This window comes from Heteronotia binoei, chromosome 5 (assembly GCF_032191835.1).
Source record: "Heteronotia binoei isolate CCM8104 ecotype False Entrance Well chromosome 5, APGP_CSIRO_Hbin_v1, whole genome shotgun sequence".
Taxonomy (NCBI): Eukaryota; Metazoa; Chordata; class Lepidosauria; order Squamata; family Gekkonidae; genus Heteronotia; species Heteronotia binoei.
In genome coordinates, this window is record NC_083227.1 from 40,074,085 (window position 1) to 40,096,007 (window position 21,923).

Here is a 21,923-nt window from a genome sequence, read left to right on the forward strand (position 1 = left end):
CGATCCTGACCCGCCACATGAGGAGGGTACGGTTAGCCGAGACGGAATCCACCAACCCGGGTTCCCTGGAGTCGGGTGAAGCAGAAGCCGCCCTCGACGTCCAAGAGCAGGAGGAAAACCCCGAGGGCGAGGAGAAAGGGGGAGAGGAACCACTGCCGAAGGACATGCACAAGGACGATGCCCGTATGTTTCGGGCTATGGTCCGAAAAGAAGTGGATGGGGCGATCAAGGGCCTGAAGGACGAGATGCAGGCTATGACCGCCCAGATCTCCCGCGCCCTAGGACTACCAGGGCCATGGAGACCTTCTCAGCCTCCACCGGCTCGCCCACCCCTGGCCCCGATACAGGCCCCTGTGCCGGTGGCAGCAGGGCAAGCGCCACGACCGGGAGCACCGGCGGGTCCAAGAGACAGAGGGCGAGGCAGAAAGCTGGACGCCACCTTTGACAGAGACAACAGCTACATGTAATACTGGGGGAACACCTTCCCCGATGAATTCAGCCGAGTGAACTATCTGGGGTCGAAGCTGAAGGGGGCCGCCAAGAGATGGTACGTGAGCCTCTACGAAGTCATGAGCATGGAACTGGACTATGTACAAACTTTCCTCCAGGCTCTGTTAGCCCAGTATGAGGACCCGCTTCAGGAGACGCGAGCCCTAGCTGCCTTGCGGGACATGCAACAGGGCTCCAGGACCATCCGTGAGTACGCCGCGGAGTTCTGAACCAACGCGGCTAAAGTAAGGGGGTGGAGTGAGCTGATGAAGATCAAACACTTCACCAGAGGGCTGAATGCCAGCATCCCGGATCGGGCCTTCACCCAGGCTAGACCTACCACCCTGGTAGGGTGGATACAACTGGCAGAAGAAGTCGAGACCAACATGAAGCGAGTGGCCATGCAACGTCAACACCAATCCGGGAAGGGGCCACAGAAAACGCCCCCCCCGAAGGCCAAGCCTAAAAAAGCTGTGGGGGGGGCGCCTGCAGGACCTCGCAAGTGCTTCCACTGCGGCGACCCAAATCAAATCGCTTCCAACTGCCCGCCCCCCCAAGGCCCCACAAGGGGGGCAGAAGACCAGGACCCCGGCCCCCAAGAAACCGACCAGCCACCTTAAGGAAGCGGCGAAGAGCAGCCTTGCGGTGGTCGAGGAACCAGAGGAGGACGTGCTGCTGTCGGCGGAGCTGAGCGACCTGGCTTGGGCGTTTGAGCCGGCGGGAAACGAGAATGACCTGCTCTAAAGGGTGCCAACCAGCAGGTCAAGGAGAAGCCGGCACCGCTGAGGGTGAGCGTGACGGGACGGTTGTATTTTGTGGTAGTGAAACTGCTGAACCCTAAACTGAAAAGGTTCATGCAGGTCCGGGCCCTAATAGACTCAGGGTGTAATCGGGATCTGATCACCCCCAACCTAATAGAAGCTCTGGGACTTGACAGCTCTCTGCTACCCTGTCCGATGCAGTTTGAGCAAATGGACGGGTCGGTGATGCGAGGGGAACCATGCAGACTAGAGACTCAGGACTTGCCGATGGGGATCGAGGAACACTGGGACCAGGAGTCCTTCCTCATAGCCCCCTCGTGCTCCTACCCGGTAGTCTTGGGGGTGGGCTGGTTAGAGAAGCACGAACCCCGAATAAGGTGGGGGGCACAGACAATTAGGTTCATAGACCCTCTTTGCAAAACGCACCTCTGGGATCTTGCTTGGGGCCCGCGGGCTCCGGTGGCCAAGGAGAGGGCTTGCATGTCGGTGGAAGAGACCCACACCATCCCGAAGGCCTACCGGGACCTGATGGGGGTATTTAGCGAACAAGGGGCGAGCCAGCTACCCTCCCCCCCACCGGAGCACAGACTGTGCCATAGAACTAATCCCGGGGGAAACTCTGCCCAGAGCCAAATTATACCCCATGGGCTGGGCGGAGAAGAAGGAGCTCCGCAAATTCTTAAACCAGAATCTGGAGAGAGGATTCATCAGACTGGCAAACGCCCCCCATGTGGCCCCGGTACTGTTTAGGAAGAAGAAGGATGGTTCGCTTAGGCTTTGCACAGACTTTTGCGAGATTAACGCGATTTCCACGACCAACACCCACCCCATCCCCCTCATCCGGGACTTGCTAAGCACGGTGTCGGAGGGCAAAATCTTCACCAAGCTGGACTTGAGAGACGCATACTTCCGAGTGCGCATTAAGGAGGGGGACGAATGGAAGACCGCGTTTAACATTCCCATGGGACAGTTTGAGTACCTAGTCATGCCTTTTGGACTACAGGGGGGCCCAGGAGTGTTCATGAACTTTATAAACGATGTACTAAGGAAGTTTTTATTCAAGGGGGTGGTGGTGTACCTGGATGACATCATTATTTATTCACCTGACGAACAGTCTCATGTGAAGTTAGTGAGAGAGGTGCTAAGCACTCTGTTGAAGCATCAGTTGTATGCCAAATTATCTAAATGTGAATTCCATAAGACCGAATTGGATTATTTGGGTTTCCGGGTATTGGGTAAGGGGTTGGCAATGGACCTGGCCAAAGTGCAGGCAGTATTGGAATGGGCTCCCCCGAGAACACGTAGACAGCGCCAATCATTTCTCGGGTTTGCAAATTTCTACAGGACCTTCATAGAAGGGTTTGCCCAGATCGCTCTCCCCCTGACCGAGTTGCTGAAAACCAAGGGGAAGGGGCCAGAGGCAAAGAGACCGGGACCCTGACTTAATTGGACCCCAAAGTGCCAGACGGCCTTCGATAAACTGAAGTGCTTGTTCACTAGTGAGCCTGTCCTGAGCCACCCCGATGAACAACGGCTCTTCATTGTGCAATGTGACGCTTCCGATGTGGCCGTCGGAGCCATATTAATGCAGAAAGATGGGGAGGGGTGCCTGAGGCCTTGCGCCTATATCTCTAGAAAATTCTCAGGTGAACAGAGGAACTGGTCAGTGTGGGACAAGGAGGCTTTTGCAGTGACATTCGCTCTAAAAACGTGGCGGTCATGGCTAGAAGGAGCCAAAATGCCGTTTGAGATCTGGACCGACCATAAAAACCTCGAAGCCCTTACAGGCAAGAGGAAGCTGAGCGAGAAGCAAATTCGGTGGGCGGGATTCTTCTCCAAATTTGACTTCACGCTAAGGCACATCCCAGGGGCAAAGAACTTCCTGGCGGACGCATTGTCCCACCTCCCACAACATGAGAGCCAGAGGGAGGAAGTGGTCGACTCCTTAGTTCCCCCCTCACAGGTGGCCGCCATAGTAACTACGCGGTCGCAGAAGAAGAGGGACTTGGGGGAACTGGGAGCCGAGAAACTGGCTGTGGAAACGGAGAGGGAGGGGGATGCCCGTCCAGGACGTTCAAAAGAGAGGGGACGGACTGTGGTATAAAGGGGAGAAACTCTATGTTCCCAAAAGCCTAAGGGCGGAAGTCCTGCAATTCTGTCACTCGAACAAACTAGCCGGGCACTTTGGCTATGTCAAGACGCTCCATTTGATTAGTAGACAGTTTTGGTTGCCGTCCCTTAAAAAGGACGTGTCGGAATTCGTAGCCTCATGCCCCATCTAAATTTATCTATCTATCTATCTATCTATCTATCTATCTATCTATCTATCTATCTATCTATCTATCTATCTGTCTGTCTGTCTGTCTGTCTGTCTGTCTGTCTGTCTGTCTGTCTGTCTGTCTGTCTGTCTGTCTGTCTGTCTATCTATCTATCTATCTATCTATCTATCTATCTATCTATCTATCTATCATCTGTATAATGGCCAAGAGAAGGGGTGGTAAAGCCCCGGGGCTGCTCAAACCCCTAGAAACGGCTAAACGCCCCTGGTCAGTGGTGTCAATGGACTTCATTGTAGAGCTGCCACCTTCGCATGGGAAAACGGTGATCTTAGTAGTAGTAGACACGTTTTCCAAACAAGCACATTTCATTCCGTGTGCCCAATTACCTACAGCCAAGAAACTGGCCCTCCTGTTCTTCAACCACGTGGTCCGGCTTCACTCATTCCCCGATAAGGTCATTAGCGACCGCGGCCCGCAGTTCGTTGCCAACTTCTGGTGGGAGTTTTGCAAACTGGCTGGAATAGAGCAGGGGTTGAGTTCCGCCCACCACCCGCAGACGGACGGACAGACGGAACGCATGAACGGACTTCTAGAACAATATTTACGTTGTTTCATTAACCACCAACAGTCCGACTGGGTGGACCTGCTCCCTTTTGCTGAGTATGGGTATAACAACAGCATGCATAGTTCCACCAAGGCTTCCCCCTTTTCAACCGTCCACGGGTATGAAGGGAAGCCGATGCCACTATTGCCAGGGGGGGCCCTTCCCCTGAATCGACACCTTTTGAGCAATGGTGGCAAGGGCCGAGTGGGAGCTGGAAAATAATTCAGGAAAACTTAGAGGCGGCCAAAGAAGCCTATAGAAAGCAATATGACAAGTCCCATGTCCCCGCATGGGATTTCAAAGTTGGGGACTCGGTATTCATGTCTACTAAGAACTTGCCTCTCAGCCAACCCTCTAAAAAACTGGCATACAAATTCTTGGGACCCTTCAGAATTTCGAGAGTGATTAATCAGGTGACGGTAGAACTAGAGCTGCCAAAAATGTTTAGTAAAGTGCATCCTGTATTTCATTGCAGCTTACTCCATCGGGACCCCAGGGCTTTGGTTTGGCACCCTTGAGAACCCGCCCCACAACCTATCCTGGTTGGGAATCAGAACCATCACGAAGTCCAAGAAATCCTGGATTCTAAAGTCAAAAGAGGGGTCCTACATTACCTAATAAAATGGAAACAGTTTCCCTCCAGCGAGAATGAATGGGTAGCAGAAAATGATATATCAGCCCCAGACCTGATCAAAAGATTCCATCAGAAATGCTCTAACAGGGCAGTAGAAGCAGCTTAGGGGGGGCAGTATGTCAAGTCTGAATATAACTCTGGCTCAACCAAAGAGCATGCTGGGTAGAACCAAAGTAGAACCAAATGCTGCTAGTGCCTCTCTGCTGTTCCCCCCTCCCTTTCTTAGAAACTCTCCCTGCTTTGAAATGGTGATGTGTGAAAAGTCTTATCTGAACCTTCTCAGCTCAGGCCCGGGGGAGTCCTAGGAGCCTGGTAAAACATCAAGGCCACAATGCCTAATCAACATGAGAATGTATTAGTAAACATCTATGTGTGAATGTCCCCTGCACAATTTCCGTGCCCGTAGGAATGCTTTTGAAGTACTCTTTATATGCAAGGTATTTACTGTATGGTTTCAGTCTCTTCAAGCCCTGGCTTAGGCCGCAAGCATCCAGTATCAATAAACTAGTTTCTTTGTATCTACATCGACTCGTTATTGAATCTGCAGACTTGACACGCATGGCATGGCCCTCTGGAGCAGAGTGGTATGCCATGCGCCCTGCCCTCCCTGGGGAGTTGTGCGGGGCAGGAGTCGGAACCTTTGTAAGAAGGGGGGCACTGATTGGGTGTGGGAGGGGGGCCTTGGCCAGCCTGAAGCGGCAGGGGATTGGTGAAGCGATAACGTGGCTCCCAAAAGGGTTTGTGCGCTGCTGTGCCCGCGCCGTCAGTGTGTGCTTTGTGCTTCCACTAGTGCCTATGGGGCATGCCAGCATTTTCCGTGGTGCAGGTTTGCACCTGGCGAGGGGGGGGGGCGTTCCCATATTGAAAGGTCCCTGGGACCCGACCAGCAGTGACCACGTCCCTTGGTCGGCCCCTTCCAGCACCAAAGTGCCGCCCTGTGCCTCTGCTACGCCCCAAGTGCTGCAGCGCTCCGCCATCAGCCAGTGGCAGTGGCACGCTGTGGCGGCTGGAGAGTGGCGCACGTCCCCTTTCCACCAGTGAGGAGGAGGAGACGCTGGCGTACGTCTCCCTACCGTTGGCGTAGCGGTAAGTCCGCTTCTACAGCGCTTTCAGCCCCCCCCCCCCTTTAGAATTGTGCTGTAAATCAGACCCTTGGTCCATCAAGATCAGCACTGTCTATTCAGATGCACAGCTGCTTTCCAGGGTCTCCGATGAAGGTCTTTCACATAGCCTCCTACCTGATCCTTTTAACTGGAGATGACAAGGATTGAACCTGGGACCTTCTGCATGCCACAAAGATGCTTCTAATATAGGCTCCATCGGCAAAGTCTTCTGGGCCTACCCAGGAGCCCTCACTATGGCACCGATAAAAGAAGCTCTTCTGCCTGCTGCAAGGTCCCTGAAGGGACCAGGCCAAGCTTTCTTGGGAGATCTCACTAGACACATGCAAAGATAGCCTGTGAGACAATCCAGAGGCAGAATAGCCAAGACCCTGGGCTGAAGTAATCAGGCAGAACACGGTGGGAAGCAGGAACCAGGATAACTTTCTCCTTTTTCTTAACTACACTTTGTAGCTCTCTCTCTCATATTCTGCTGTTCTGCATCCATATTCTTCCTCTTTTCTGTATCCCCAATCCTGTCCCCAAGTTGCCCTTCTTGCTTTACTTTTCTCTAACTGTAATGGTGACTTCGAATTTTTGGTATCCTTTTTTGTCTTTCTTTCTCTTTGATATATTTGTGTTAAACCCAGATATTGTTGTTGTTGTTTTTGTCATCAAGTCCCCAAAGGGGTGCAAGGCAAGAGATGTTCAGAGGTTGTTTGCTATTGCCTGGCACTGTGCAGGGACCCTGGTATTTCTTAGTTCTCTCTCATCCAAATACTTGTCAGGGCTGACCCTACTTAGTTTGCACAGTCTAACAAGATTGGGATAGGTCACCATCCAGCTCAGGGGTGGGGAACAGTGGCTCCCCAGATGTTTTTAGCCTATAACTCCCATCAGCCCCAGCCAGCATGGCCAATGGCTAAGACTGATGGGAGTTGTAGGCAAAAAACATCTGGAGAGCCACTGTTCCCCACCCCTGGTCTAGCTAATATAATTCACATCTGTTCTTGGTGCAGCTAAGGCTACAGACCTGCTATTGAATACTTCGAAATTCATTGCCAAGTAAAGATGCCTAAGGCTGAGCTGTACCTGCACACCAGATTCACTTCTGCTTTTCTCCCATGGTGTCTTCCAGTCAGTCTTCCTTTCCCCCATTTTCCATTCCTTTTCCTCCTCCTCTCTCTCTTCCTTCATCTCTCATGGTCTGAGTCTCTTTCTTAACTGTCTGCTCCTCTTCATTTGGCTGTTTCTTTCTGTGTATCTTCCTCCTTCTAGAAACCATTTCTCACTGCCAGTCACAACTCCACCCAAACCTCCAGTTCTTACTCCAATTTTTACTACCACGTACGTAGACTACAGAGGCCCATCCAGAGGTGATCCAAGTAACACTGGTCCTGAGATAAGCCACCTATTCTCTGAAGAAAGCCTCAGATCTCCAGCAGGCAAGAGAATGCACTGTGTATTCATGGACCTGTCTCTCTCTGGCATAGATGCATCAAAGTCACTCTTCATCAGCACATGAAAAAAGATCTGGAGGAATCAAGAGTGCTGCCTGCTTCTGATCAAGCCAGACGTGAGAATGGGGAAGGAAGCATCCAGAGAAGGTGGGGAAATGGCTAGAAAGTATAGAAAAATATGGGAAATTAATTAAGAAAGCAGAGATGTAATATTAAATGTATATTTTCCGGACCAAATTTCTTGGAGTTGACAGAGGTTAGACTGAATTCTTTTTATATTTATTTTTGAGCTTCTTAGCCCTCATAATTTTGGTTTAGAGTGGGTTTGGGATCAAAGAAGCTTCTTTTATGATCCCCTTCTGATGCTGAGTTTGCGTGTGTGCAAGCTCAAAGAAGAGAAAATGTTTTTACGTTTCTGTTACGTGCATTTGAATGCAATATGTAGTTAGGTCATCAGTTGTATTCCTTTTTTCTGAGCTAAAACAGATGAAACTCTTCAGACTTTCTTTGTAGTGTAAGTCATTATAGATGTAAACTTGGTTTGCTAAACTAGGAAAATTGTGTCACTCCAGTTACCACAAGTGTGGATCTTTGTACTTTTATTTCTCAAATTAGAATTTTACCTAATGACCTCATGACTTGTCCTTCCTGTATTTCATGGCAGTTTGGTCCTCCTTTGTTTTTCTTAACAATCTCATATGGCTGAATGAGGACCCACTATATGTATCTGCTGGTAGGGGCTCTAGTTACAGGTATCTTCTTGAAGCTCTTCTGAGTTGGCTTGTTATTTGATAATCCTGGGGTGACATGATAGAGGTTTTCAAGATTATGCATGGGATAGAGAAGGTAGAGAAAGAAGTACTTTTCTCCCTTTCTAACAATAAAAGAACTCGCGGACACTCAATGAAATTACTGAGCAGTCGGGTTAGAATGGATAAAAGGAAGTACTTCTTCACCCAAAGTGTGATTTACACATGGAATTCAGTGCCACAGGAGGTGGCGGGGGCTACAAGCATAGCCAGCTTCAAGAAGGAATTGGATAAACATATGGAGCAGAGGTCCATCAGTGGCTATTAGCCACAGCATATTATTGGAACTCTCTGTTTGGGGCAGTAATGCTCTGTATTCTTGTTGTGTAGGAGGGACAACAGTGTGAGGGCTTCTAGGGTCCTGGCCCCACTGATGGACCTCCTAATGGCACCTGGATTTTTTGGCCACTGTGTAACACAGAGTGTTGGACTGGATGAGCCATTGGCCTGATCCAACATGGCTTCTCTTATGTTCTTATCCTGAATAATTTACTCCCATCAGTAAATTTGATAAGCTGTTTGCTCTCCCCTAAACCCAAGTGGCATATGGATATTTGAAGTTGCACTGGTTTCCAGATTCTTGGCAGATTTCACTACCCTCTTCCCTCCTTTTTGAAAACTATCCAACAATATCCTTCAGTGATTGCTAATTTTTTTTAAAAAAATAAAAAAGGCCTGAAAGCACTCTGGAAGCATGAGGGGAACTGCAACCACAGGGGACTGAGGCAAGGAAAATGGTATTGATGTCGGTGTCAGAACAAAAAATGTCTGTCTTTCCCATCTGCATGGCATGCAAGGGCACTCTGACTACAGTCTTTTCAAAAAGTTCATATCAAACCACATTTAGGAAAGTTTGCAGTAAAGCAGGGGAAACCTCAGAAAGCAGATAATTATTTGAAAATGTTGTGTGGATACTCCAGAAATAACCTTCTGCAGTTTGGATGCCAAACTAGAACAAAACCTCCACTTGGAACTAATCTCTCTCTCCAACTGAATTTTCTGTTCCACCAGGTATCTGATCCACCTGCTATCTCAGTATTCTTCTTCAGCCACATTTAAGGTGTTTGAAGTGTGACAAGGGAAGGAACATAAGGTGGAAAAAAGATAGGGCCACAGAAAGGTATGTAAAAGATTTAAAAAATTGATTCTAAGAACAGGCTGTGAAGATGAAAGAAGGAAGGCATTTGAGAGAGGAGGAAAGGGGGTCTGAGGGTGAGTTAAGGTCAAGAGGGGAAAATTTTCAATGTGGAAAATGATGGAGAGAAAAAACATACACTTGTGAACTGTAATATGCCTCAGACTGGCATTATTTAATACTTTTGAGAAATTTTTGGTATAATGATTAGATTTAATTTTGGCCTGTCTTGCGTTGGTCTCTACCTTTTTGAAAAGGGCAGTCTAAACTTTAAGTGGATTAAATTAGATCTGCTATCCACAATCAAATTAAAGCAGTTGTAACAACAGCAGCACAAGCTTCTCCTTACTCTGTCTTGGATTATTTTCTCACAGGTCATGTAAAAAGGTGAATTGTCATAAATCATGTAATGTAAGTGTGTTCTCTTTTCATGCAAAAGGCTCTTGATTCTTCTTTAGACCAGACTGCAGCCCTTTGTTGAACAGTGCAGTTAATTTGTGCTATTAAAAATTACATGTAGAATGGTGCCATATGTTGCTTTAAAAACTTAAGTTAGAAGCTATGGCGCAGGGTAAAGCCCCTGCATCCCATGTAGAAAATCCCAGGCTCAATCCTTGACATCTCTTCTGCTGAAAAGATCTCAAGTGGACATTTCTCTGTGCTGATTTATTTCTCTTGAGATTTACTGTCAGTCAGAGTAGGCACCACTGATGTAGATCAGCCAAGGGTCTGACTCAATGTATGAGGCGGTGTCACAGGTTCATAATCTCAGCAGTAAAACTAATTTATTTGAAAATCAATTCAAATGTATTTGTCCCCTTAGATTTCATAGAGAAACATATTACTTGGTGTTAGTATCTCTGCCTACTGAATAGTATAAAATTCTCAAGGATTTCTGACCTCACTCAAGAGAGCCTCCTTCCCAAAATTCAAGAAGGTTAGGAGGGAAAAAACCTTACATATTCTGTATCCATTTAGAATTCCCACTTAGAGTGGGGGGAAGCAGTGGTGAATTGGCATGGGAGGAAGTGCTGGTTTTGTTTAAAATACAAATCCTCAACCCTGTACTTTCCTCACAGTTGAATATGGAGGGGCTGCATATCATTTTCCCCAACAGAGGCTTATAGCAGCTGTGAGTGAAATTTGTATTATAGCAAAGCACACCCACTTTTACATGAATGTACTGACATTGAAAGACCTTAGATTCTCAGTCAGTGGTTCTCATTCATGATTTCTCTTAGCACCAATAGGTGTTTCATTGTGAGTTTTTAGTGCATGGGTTTTAAATCATTACTGGTTCATTTCTATATACTTGCTAGCTTATTTGCATGCCATAGAGCATGTCAGTGACTCCTGTGTTGTACTGTATCTATCACTCACTCATGGGGTCTTCTCACATTTGGGGTCACATTCAGTGACTTGGAAAGGTTACCAGTGTTTCATCTTGTAAGGTTAATGCCTGGATCAGACATCTCAAAGCCGCTGTAGACTTCTGGGTCTTCATTTTGGTAAACTGAAAAAGGCTATATATCAAGTAGCGCAAACATTGGGGCGACTGAAAAGATGATAGGAGAGGCACCAGCTCCTACAGAAGCTACAAAGGAATCAGGAGCTTCATTTATAATTCACCTTTTTTACTGAGACTCAAAAGCTTACAAATACAAAAACTCAAAAGGATTACAAATGTGATAAGAACTAGTCAGTCATTCAGGAAGAGACTTGCAATGTATGACAAAAACAGCTGAATCTAGGGTTGCCAGGTCTCTTCTGGCCACCAGCAGGGTATGGAGGGGCAGGACTGCCAGATCCAGGTTGGGAAACTCCTGGCGGTTTGGGGGTGGAGCCTGGGGAGGACAGGGACTTCAGTGGGATACAATACCATAGAGTCCACACTCCAAAGCATCTGTTTTCTCCAGGGGAACTGATCTCTGTAGTGTGGAGTTGAGCTATAATTTTGTGGAGTCCCCAGGTCTCTCTTAGAGGCTGACATCCTTAGTCAAATCTAACAGTAAAGATTCCTGTAAAAGAGGATAATGCAGTGGGGCTGAGCAGATGTCAGGTATGAGAAAGACTATTCAGCTAACCAGTGAGGGTAATAAAACACAGGACAAAACAATTCAGTTTAAAAGCACAGATGACAATAAAACAAAGTGAGGCAATGGGGCTGGGATGAAAACTTTGCATCCTAAGGCAACAAAATAATCACCGTAGGAAAAGTTTGGTCCTTATAGAAATCACCTTCTGGGGTAATCCATTTTACTAGAGTTCTGCTCTAGGACTGCCAAACTCCACATGGAGCCTGGAAATCCTCCAGACTTACAGCTGATCTGCAGACTGCAGAAATAAATTCTCCTAGACAGTGTGGTAGCTACAGGAGAAAAGGTCGCAATGTGGTCTCTGTGGGTGTCACAGCACCCACAGACTCTTTGCTGGTGCTGCCAAGCAATACTCACTGGTGAAGTCATGTGAACAAAAATTCTACTTCATGAGCTACTAACATTATAGTAATGATCTAGAACTTAAACCTGGATTTTGGAGACGTACTCAGGGCTTTTTTGAGCAGGCGCACACATGACCGCAGTTCTGACTGGCTTGGTGTCATGGGATGTGGCCTAATATGCAGATGAATTCCTGCTGGGGATTTTCTACAAAAAAACCTTTGTGTGAAACAATGGTGCCATCAGGGGGTATGGCCAAATATGAAAATGAGTTCCTGCTGGGCTTTTTCTACAAAAAAAAGTCCTGGATGTTCTATAGGGCTGCCAAGTCCAATTAAAGAAATATCTGGGGACTTTGGGGGTGGGGCCAGGAGACTTTGGGGGTGGAGCCAGGAGCAAGGGTGTGACAAGCATAACTGAACTTCAAGGGAGTTCTGGCCATCACATATAAAAGGGATTGCACACTTTTTTAAACGCCTTCCTTTCATAGGAAATAATGAAGGATAGGGGCACCTTCTTTTGGGGCTCATAGAATTGAATCCCCTGGTCCAATCTTTTTGAAACTTGGGGGGTATTTGGGGGAGAGGCACTGGATGCTATGCTGCAAAGGTGGTTCCTCTACCTCAAATAACAACAGCCCCACTCCAGAGCCCCAGATCTATTCTCCATTATTTCCTATGAGAATAAGTCTCCATAGGGAATAATAGAGTTCCCTTCCCTCCTTTCCCCCCGCTTTCTCTCTCACTCACACACACATTTAACTGTCTCTGGTGCCTGCAAAACGAGGTCTGGAAAGTACAGGGGCTACGCTGCTCTCTTTTACACACACACTCACTTGCTCTGAAATGAAAGCAAAACAAATGGAGGGTCTGCTGTTGCTGACCCTTCCCCATGAAGTACTTCCTGCTTCTTGCTCCAATTTAAAGGCACACACACACACATTTTAAAACTGTTTGCAGGTCTTGCCAGAGATCTAGAGGTACATGGTGGCTGTGGGGAGGGGGGAAGCCTGTAAAATCAGGGGATCCCTCACTGGGACCTGGGGATTGGAAAGCCTAACGTACTAAATTCTAATTTGGTCATGAGAGTCTCTTACACAAATCACAGCAATTCAGCTAAGCTAATGCTCTTTCTGTTCTCAGCTGTTCTCACGAACTTCCATTTCCTTGCCTGGTATTCACTATTTGTTTCCTGGTTTTTATAGATGAAATACAGTGAGGCCTTATGGGAACACCTTAATCTAAGTCACCAAGGAGAATTCATCTTGTTGGGAGTGGCTGACCGTCCACACTTGGAGATGTTGCTTTTTGCACTCGTCCTGATCTGCTACACGATGACCCTCCTAGGCAACACAACTATCATTGTTCTATCTTGGATAGATCCAAACCTCCACACTCCTATGTATTTCTTCCTTGCAAACCTCTCCTTCCTTGACCTCTGTTTCACCACCAGCCTTGGACCGCAGATGCTGGTGAATTTTTGGAGAATAAGGAAGACCATCACCTATGCTGCCTGTGTGGGACAGCTGTACATCTCTCTAGCTTTGGGCTCTACAGAGTGTATTCTGTTAGCATTCATGGCTTATGACCGGTATGCAGCTGTCTGTCAACCTCTGCACTACACAGTCATTATGAGCCAGTCCCTGTGTTTTAAAATGGCTGCTGTTTCATGGGTGAGCGGCTTTGGCAACTCACTGGTGCAATCAGTGATGACTCTTAAACTCCCATTGTGTGGACAGAACAAGGTGGATCATTTTTTCTGTGAAGTACCAGCTTTTCTCAAACTGGCCTGTGTGGATACTTCAGTGAATGAAGCTGTGCTTTTTTCTGCCAGTGTAGTCTTCCTCCTAGTTCCACTGAGCCTCATCATAGTCTCTTATGGTTACATTACAGTTGCAGTGGTGAGGATCCGCTCAGCTGAAGGCAGGCGCAAGGCTTTCAACACCTGTGCCTCGCACCTCATTGTGGTTTCACTCTTCTATGGCACTGCCATTTTCAGTTATCTCCAATCCCCGTCCAACTACTCCCGTGACCGAGGCAAGATGATCTCCCTCTTCTATACGTATGTCACCACCATGCTTAACCCATTAATCTATACACTGAGGAACAAAGAGGTACACAGAGCTCTAAGAAAAGCAATTAACAGGAATGCAACAATGTAGACAAATGACACCCAAAATTATTTTAGGGGCTAACCTCTAGCCTTTTAATAAAAACTTGCCAACAATCAGTTCTATAATTTTTTTTGTTGGTTTGCAAATCACTTTACTCTTCATTTCACATTTATACCATCCTTTCATTTACTAATGATTTTCCAAGGAGTTTCAAGATTAAGCTATTATTTAGTCTGGATCTTTTACAGGGTAGTTGCACATCCCCTTCCTAATGGTATCAGCTTGCAAGACTGCACTGGGGTTTTTTTTGCCACACTAGCCATTAGCTGAGAGGGTTGTAATGGTCAAAGGTAACAAATACTGCTTAAACCCCCAGGAAAATCCTCATGGTTACCCTTCCATTTCTTTCCAAACATAGGTCATCATCATTCAGTTGATTAAACCAGCTATTAAATAATATGCAAATTCTGTCTCTATCTGCATCAAAATAAATAAATAAATTCAAACCAGAAGAGAAACCTGATTTTTGGTGGCAAAATAAAACCGGAGTATTATATAGTGCACCAAGCACAGGCAGCTATTGTTAGATTGGTGTGTGCAGCGTCTTAGTTGAAGACCTTGTGGAAGAATTCAGTCTTGTAAGCCCTGCCAAATTGTAAAAGATCCCATTGGGCTCTGATGTCTTCAGGGAGGCCATTCCACCAGTGCCGGGCTGCAACCGAAAAGGCCCTAGCCCTAGACATAGCCAGTCTGGCAACTTTGGGGCTGGGGAGTACACAGAGATTTTGATATCCTGACCATAGTACTCTCTGGGGAACATGTGAGGAAAGGCAGTCCCATAGGTATGTAGGCCCCTGGCCATATAAAGCTTTATAGGCAAGAACCAGCACCTTGAAGTGAATCTGGTATGCTATAGGCAGCCAGTACAGTGCCTTCAGCACAGGCTGAATGTGCTCCTTTGAGGAGAAACCCAATAACAGCCTGGCTGCAACATTCTGCACCAGACGCAGCTTCCAGATTTGGGTCAAGTGCAGCCCAGTATAGACAGCATTACAGTAATCCAGTCTCGAGGTGACCAATGCATGGATCACTGTTGCCATATTGCTGCATTCAAGGAGAACAAACTGCCTGATCAGCAGAAGGTGGTAAAAAGCTGACTTGGCAGTGGCTGCTACTTGGGCCTTCGTTATTAAGGAGGCATCCACGAGCACTCCCAAACTCCTAATCTATGGCACCAGTGGCACCCCATCAAAGCTCAGGAGTGAGATCCTTGACCCTGGGCCTCTGCAACTTAGATACAGTACCTCCATCTTCATCAGATTCAATTTCAGTTGGCTCAGCCTGAGCCACCCTACTATGGCTTGCACCGCCAGGTGCAGATCTTCCAGTTCAGAGCCAGACTGACCACCCAACAACAGATAGAGCTTGTGTCATCTGCATAGTGGTAACAACCTAGCCCATACCTTTGGGCAATCTGGGCAAGGGGGCACATGTAGATGTTAAATAACCTTGAGGAGAGAACAGCCCCTTGTGGTACTCTTCACACCAGTGGGTGCCTCTGGGACAGCTGCTCCTCTAGTGTCACCCTTTGTCCCTGACCTTGAAGGAAAGTGGAAAGTCAGTGAAAGGCAGACCCCTGAATTCCAGCGTCGGCAAGGTAGTGGATCAGTAAATGATGGGCAACCATGTTGATAGCCACGGACAGGTCTAACAACAACAGTACTGCCAACCTGCCTCAATCCAGGTGCCTTCAGAGTTCATCCATGAGGGCAACTAGTGCCATCCCATGGCTTGGGAAAAAGCCAGAGCAGAATGGATCTAATATGCAGATCTTGAATTCAGCAGGAGCTCACAGGAGCTGGACATCTGTGTCTGGACATCTCCCTGGTGCACCAGGGAGAATGATTACATCAACACAAGCATATGGTTAAAGGAACATCTGAGGTGCAGGGGGTATCCAACTGAAGTGGTTGAGAGTGCAATTGTAAAAGGTAGTGAGTTGTCCAGATGCAAGTTGTTACAGGAGCAGAGTGAACAGAAGCGCAGACATGAGAATGTACGTGCATGTGCGTTTAAATACTCTGTTAGGGCTAAGTGTATTCAGGCCATTATACAGAAACATTGGCATGTTATTGACTCATTGCTAATTTACCCAGATGTTCTAGCATGCCAGTTATAGGATGGAAATGATGTAGGACCTCGGGAGATATGTTAATAAGGTTTACAGCACTAGGCAAGATCCATCGGGCTTGTCAATAGGCCATTTCAAGTGTAAAAGGTGTTTGTGACAGTAATGGAAGGGTTAATAGAAAAACTAAGGACTCATAGAGCCTGAGTCAGATGATCTGAGGGTGGGGGGCGGAGTGCCCGGAACTCTCAGGAGGAGTGATTGACAGTTAACGGCTGGGGAGTCATCAGTGAATAACTGTCAGAGGGAGACAGTTGAAGAGAGCAGTTGGTTTTTCAGCAGAGAGTTGAAGCGACAGGAAATTATCAGCGGAGAGCTGAGGAGAAGGAGCTGAGACAGGAGCTGAGGAGAGACTTCGAGTGAAGTGAAGCTCACTGCTAGCTCTATAGAGACAGCCAAGGGGCTGAGTGTGACAAAAGGAGAGTCACAGTGAAAGACATGAGAGGTCACAGAAACATATACACTTCTCTTAAGAACTAACGAGGTTGATGAGGGAAAGATGTGGGTCTAGAGGAATCAGAAGGGCTGGGAGTAGAGACACCAGTCGGCTCAAAAGACCAGACACATTAAGCCCAAGAGGTCAACCTAAAATAGTGTTGGAGAGTGAAGTATATATGAACTGTGAACCCTGAGAGACCTAAGTAAAATTTGTACTATAAAGCCTGAACTATTTAGCAACTGTTATTTATCTGAGATACAATATAGCCCATGTAAATACTTCCCATTCCCCAGTTGGAGACTGTGTGTAAATAAAAGTCTGTGGTTTACTTTTAAGTTCTCTGGTGCCTGTATATTGGGAATAACCATCAAAGCTGCTGTGGTCCCCTACATATTGAGTTCTCCATCCATCTGAAAACAAAACAAAACCCCCGAAGAGACTAGTATTGAGAAACCCATATTATACCCACCCCTTGTGTTCAGTAGTCATGAGGTAAAATTCAAAAGGAAGAACCGAGGCTGAAATAGGGGCTGGGGTCGCCATATGCTGCCTATAGAAGCGAACAAGGCAAACTGTCATAATTGGTGGCAGCGGTGGGATTCGAACCCACGTCCCCGAACCTTTCATCGCCGTCACAGTGTTCTATATGTGAAAAAACAATGGAATTGAACAGAATCATAATCAATGGTTACACTTGGAGGTTCTCACATTTCAGCACATCCGAGTCCAAAAGAATTATTTACATTGTCCACTGTCCTTGTGTCAAATATTACATAGGATCCAGTATGCACAGCCTTAGAGCCTGCTATTTAGAACATAAAGCATGTGTTAAGTCCGGTGTGCAGGACACGACAATTGTGTCCCACTATAGTGAATTCAGGCATTCTTACGAAGAAATTGAATGCATGGATATATATGTCTTCAAGGGACATAAATATAATCATGTGGATGCCTCCAGGATTTTCTTACAGAAAGAGGCTTTTTTCATTCATAAATTGTGTCACAGAAGGTTTTAAGATCCTTAACCGCTATAGCAGGGGAATCAAACGTGCAGCCTGCAGGCTAAACCAGCCCACCCAGGACTTCAATCAGGCCCACAGGGCTCTCTTCTTCCCCCTCCTGTCCTCACCCTGTGAAGCTCTGAGGCTGCCAACAATGTTCCCAGCTCCTTCTGCCTTCTCTTTGCAGAGGCTAAAGCTGAAAACAAAGCTGCAAAGAAAATGTGGAATGGATTTTCTTTTCAGGCTTCTGGGCAGAGCAGATGTGAACAGAAAATCTAGTCCATGTTTTTCTTGCAACTTTGTCTATGTGTTTCAATGGAGAGGAACTTTGTAGCATTCCTATGATCAGCTGAAGCTTCCTGGAGCTGTGTTGTTGCAAAAAAGTGTTGATGCTTTGAGCCAGTTTTATCTCTTCTCAATGGAGTGAAAACTAGTGCTTAGTGAGTATGCAGTATACTCCTGCAGTAGTGAGAGGGTCTCTTCTGTTTTTTGTTGATCATAGCATCTGAAGTATTTTTCTCGACAACTGACCATTTTCTGGAGAACTTGTTTTCAACTTCCTGTTGCCTCTGGAGACAGGATACGAGCAAGCCCTCTGTATGGCATTGATAAAAGAAGTCTCCTGCCTGCTGCAAGGTGCTCTGAAAGAAGAAGAAAAGAAGAAGAAGAAGAAATTGGATTTATAGCCTGCCCTTCATTCAGAGTCTCAGAGCAGCCTACAATCTCCTTTCCCTTTCCTTCCTCACAACAGACACCCTGTAAGGTACATGGGGCTGAGAGAGCTCACTTTGAACTGCTCTTGAGAGAATAGCTCTGACAGAATTGTGACTGACCCAAGGTCATACCAGAAGGTGCATGTGAAGGAGTAGGGAATCAAACCCTTTCTTCCAGATTAGGGTCCACACACTTAACAACTACACCAAACTGGCCAAGCTTCCAGGAGATTTTTCTGGACACATGCAAAGATTGCCTGTGAGGCAATCCAGAGGCAGAATAGCCAAGACCCTGGGCTGAAGTAATCAGGCAGAACAGGGTGGGAAGCAAAGAAGTTACTCACTATGGCCTTTTCTGCACTGGTCTGTTTGCTTCTTGTGTGCCGCAGGTTTATTTTCCCCCGATCAAATTTTGTTTCCGCACTACTGCCTCAACTTTGGAGTGTTGTCCAGAGCAAATGGTTCCGCATTGACTAATCCGTCTCAAATTTTGTTCCTTTCCCCCTTTTCCAGGCATCTGACTCCACCCCTTTTTTTTTTTTTTGCTTGCATGTGTGGTTACGTTATAGCATAACCGATAGGTGCTTCGATCTCTGTCTGCATTCTGATTGGTCATCAGTATTTAGCCACCACTGCTTGAATTTTGGGGGGAGGGGATTCTGAAGAAACCAAGCTCAGGGAACGCCATATTTTATTTAACTTTTTTCTCAAGCATGCTCACAAACAGATGTTGGAGGGTGCTTGGAGCAGTAGACACATTTTTTGAAATAACGGCAATATCTCTGTCTTCAACAATCTCTGTGATGATTACTTCCTTGCGCACTCTCCAAAGAGGTTTTGCTGCTTCTTGCAACGTTTTCCCTTTGCTGGGACAGTTGCATTTCCAGCTGCAATTGAAGGCAGCTTTGGAGCTTGACGGGGCACTATTGAGTCCACCATACCTGAGAAAACATCCTTCAGCTGCAACATGCCATCCACAGCTGCCTTCATCACAGCAACATTCTGCTGAAGTGTCTCATTCATCACATTCCTGTCTTGCCTGTCATTCTCTGCCTCTTCCCTCATCATGCTGATTTTCTGCTGCTCGAGCTCCACCAACCCGTCCAGGCATTGTATCACTTCCTCCTGTTCAGCCCTCCCCTGCTCAATTATGAGCAGGAATTGATTTCAAAATAGCATATATCGGAATGATACTGCAGAAAGGGCGGGCAATGGCCTGAAATTATGTTGCAACACAAAACGTTTGTAGTCTTTAAAAAAAAATCGTGAGACACTATTGTGGCTCAGCAGCAAGCAATTTCTTAATAACATGGCATTTGATAGGAATGATACTTCAGAAACGGCCTGAAATTATGTTGCATTTTTTTCATTTTCATTTTACTTGATTTATATCCCGCCCTACCCCACCAAGGCGGGCTCAGGGCGGCTAATGTTTGTAATGCAAACGGTATGCAGGTTTTTTAAAAAAGAGGCCCGAGGCGCCATTGCGGGTGGTAGCTAGAAAAGCATTTGCAGTGTCACCATATGCGTCATTAGGAGGGAGAATGGTGGGCGTGAATATCTGCCAAGGGGTGGGCAATCTTTCCCCAAATGTGTGATTTCCGCACACATAGTCGCGGTTTTAAAAAAGGAGCAAACAAAGTGACACCGCAAAAATCAGGTGTCCAGAAAATCCATGTTAGAGGCAGAAAAGAAGGAGCAAAAATTTGATCAGAAGCAAAGGTCGTTTTCGCACTCACCTTAATCAGCAGTGACGACCCTCTTCACCGCGCAGGATCTGCGCGGATTTCGCACTAATTGCCGCGGAGCACCCAGAAGAGCCGGAAATTCCCAGCGCTTTTGCGGCGCAAACGGAAACTGCCAAAAAACAGTTTCCATTTGCGCCGCAAAAGCGCCGGGACTTTCCGGCTCTTCTGGGTGCTCCGCGGCAATTAGTGCGAAATCCGCGCAGATCCTGCGCGGTGAAGAGGGTCGTCGCTGCTGATTAAGGTGAGTGCGAAAACGACCAAAATGTGCGGAACTCTTCACTAAATCCGGCGCACAATCCTGACCTGATATGGAGTAGGAGACTGTGTGGAAAAGGCCTCTGTAGCTCTCTCATATTCTGCTGTTCTATGTCCATATTCTTCCTCTTTTTCCTATCCACAACCCCAACCCTCAGCTGCCTTACTTGTTTTACTTTTCCCTAATCATAACTGTGCCTTAGAACCAGGGCCAGCCTTGCCACTAGGCAAACTAAGTGATTGTCTAGGGTGTTGGCCTTCTGGGGCACTGAATTCGGTGCCCCCATGTGACTCAGTGATGTTATCAGTGCAGGGAGGGTGGGGTCACCAGAAGTTAGTCTTGCCTAGAGTGCCCAACAGTGAGGGCTGGCCTGGCTTAGAATTTTTTGTTTCTGTTTTTGCCTTTCTCTATATACTTGCGTCAAGCTTGTGAGGATTGCTATTTTTGCCATCAAATCACAGCTGACCTACGACACACACATAGGGTTTGCAGGCAAGAGATGTTCAGAGGTGGATTACCATTGCCTGGTTCTGCGTAGGGACCTTGCATAGGGATCCTGCTTAGGGACTCCCATCCAAATACTTGCCAGGGCCAATCCTGCTTACCTTTCAAAATCTAACAAGATTGGGATAGCCTGGGCTATCCAGGTCATCATCTAATTAACATAGTTCACTTCTGTTCTGGGTCTGTCTAAGGCTGCAGACCTACTATTGAATGCAATGAAATTCATTGCCAAGTAAAGATGCCTAAGGCTGAGCTGCACCTGCACACCAGATTCACTCCTGCTTTTCTCCCATGGTGTCCTCCAGTCAGCCTTTCTTTCCCCCATTTTCCATTCCTCCTCTTCCCCCTTTCCCTCTATCTCTCAAGGTCTGAGTGTCTTCCTTAACTGTCTGCTTCTCTTCATTTGGCTCTTGCTTTCTGTATGTCTGCCTCCTAGAAAGCATCTCTCACTTCCATTCACAACTCCACCCAAATCTCCAGTTCTCACTCCATTCCCAACAAATTAAGTATTAGTCTTACAGAGGTCCATCCAGAGGTGATCCAAGGAACACTGGCCATGAGATAAGCCACCTACTCTCTGAAGAAAGACTCAGGTCTCCTGTAGGCAAGAGAATAAATTGTGTGTGTACTCATGGACCTCTCTCTCTCCAGCATAGATTCCTCAAAGTTACTTTTCAACAGCACATGAAAAAGGATCTGGAGGAATCAAGAGTGGTGTCTGCTTCTGAGCAAGCCAAAGGTGAGGATGGGGAGGCAGAAGCATTCAGAGAAGGTGGGGAAATATTAAAAACTATAGAAAAATATAGGAAATGAATCAAGAAAGCAGAGATGTAACATTCAATGCATATTTCCCAGGCCAAATTGCTTGGAGTTGACAGAGATGAGACTGAATTCTTTTTGTATTTATTTCTGGGCTTTCTAGTCCTCATAATCTTGGTTTTGGGACCACACTGGGAGATTTGGATCAAAGAACCGTCTTTGATAATCCCCTTCTGATTCTGACTTTGTGTGTGTCTGTGTGTGTAAAGAAGAGGGGGAAAATGTTTTTTTCGGTTTCTATTATGTGCATTTACACGTAACATGTAGTTAGGTCATCAATTGTATTTCTTTTTTCTAAACTAAAAACAGGTAAAACTCTTCAGACTTTCTTTGCAAGGTAAATCATTATAGATGTTAATTTGGTTTGCTAAATAGGAAAATAGTGTCATCCCAGTTACTACAAGTTTGGATCTCTGTACTCTTCTTTCTCAGA

General features: G+C 46.6%; 1 protein-coding gene across 1 annotated transcript; it reads left to right on the plus strand.

The window, feature by feature from the left end:
- The first annotated feature begins 12,913 nt into the window (after positions 1-12,913).
- LOC132571971 (olfactory receptor 2G3-like) lies at positions 12,914-13,870 on the plus strand. Its single transcript, XM_060238764.1, has one exon. It carries the CDS (start codon positions 12,914-12,916, stop codon positions 13,868-13,870), a length of 957 nt encoding a protein of 318 aa, XP_060094747.1.
- The last annotated feature ends 8,053 nt before the right edge of the window (positions 13,871-21,923 follow it).

Coding starts and splice junctions, on each gene's coding strand:
- LOC132571971 (XM_060238764.1), top strand. CDS start 12,914: ATGAAATACAGTGAGGCCTTATGGGAACACCTTAATCTAAGTCACCAA.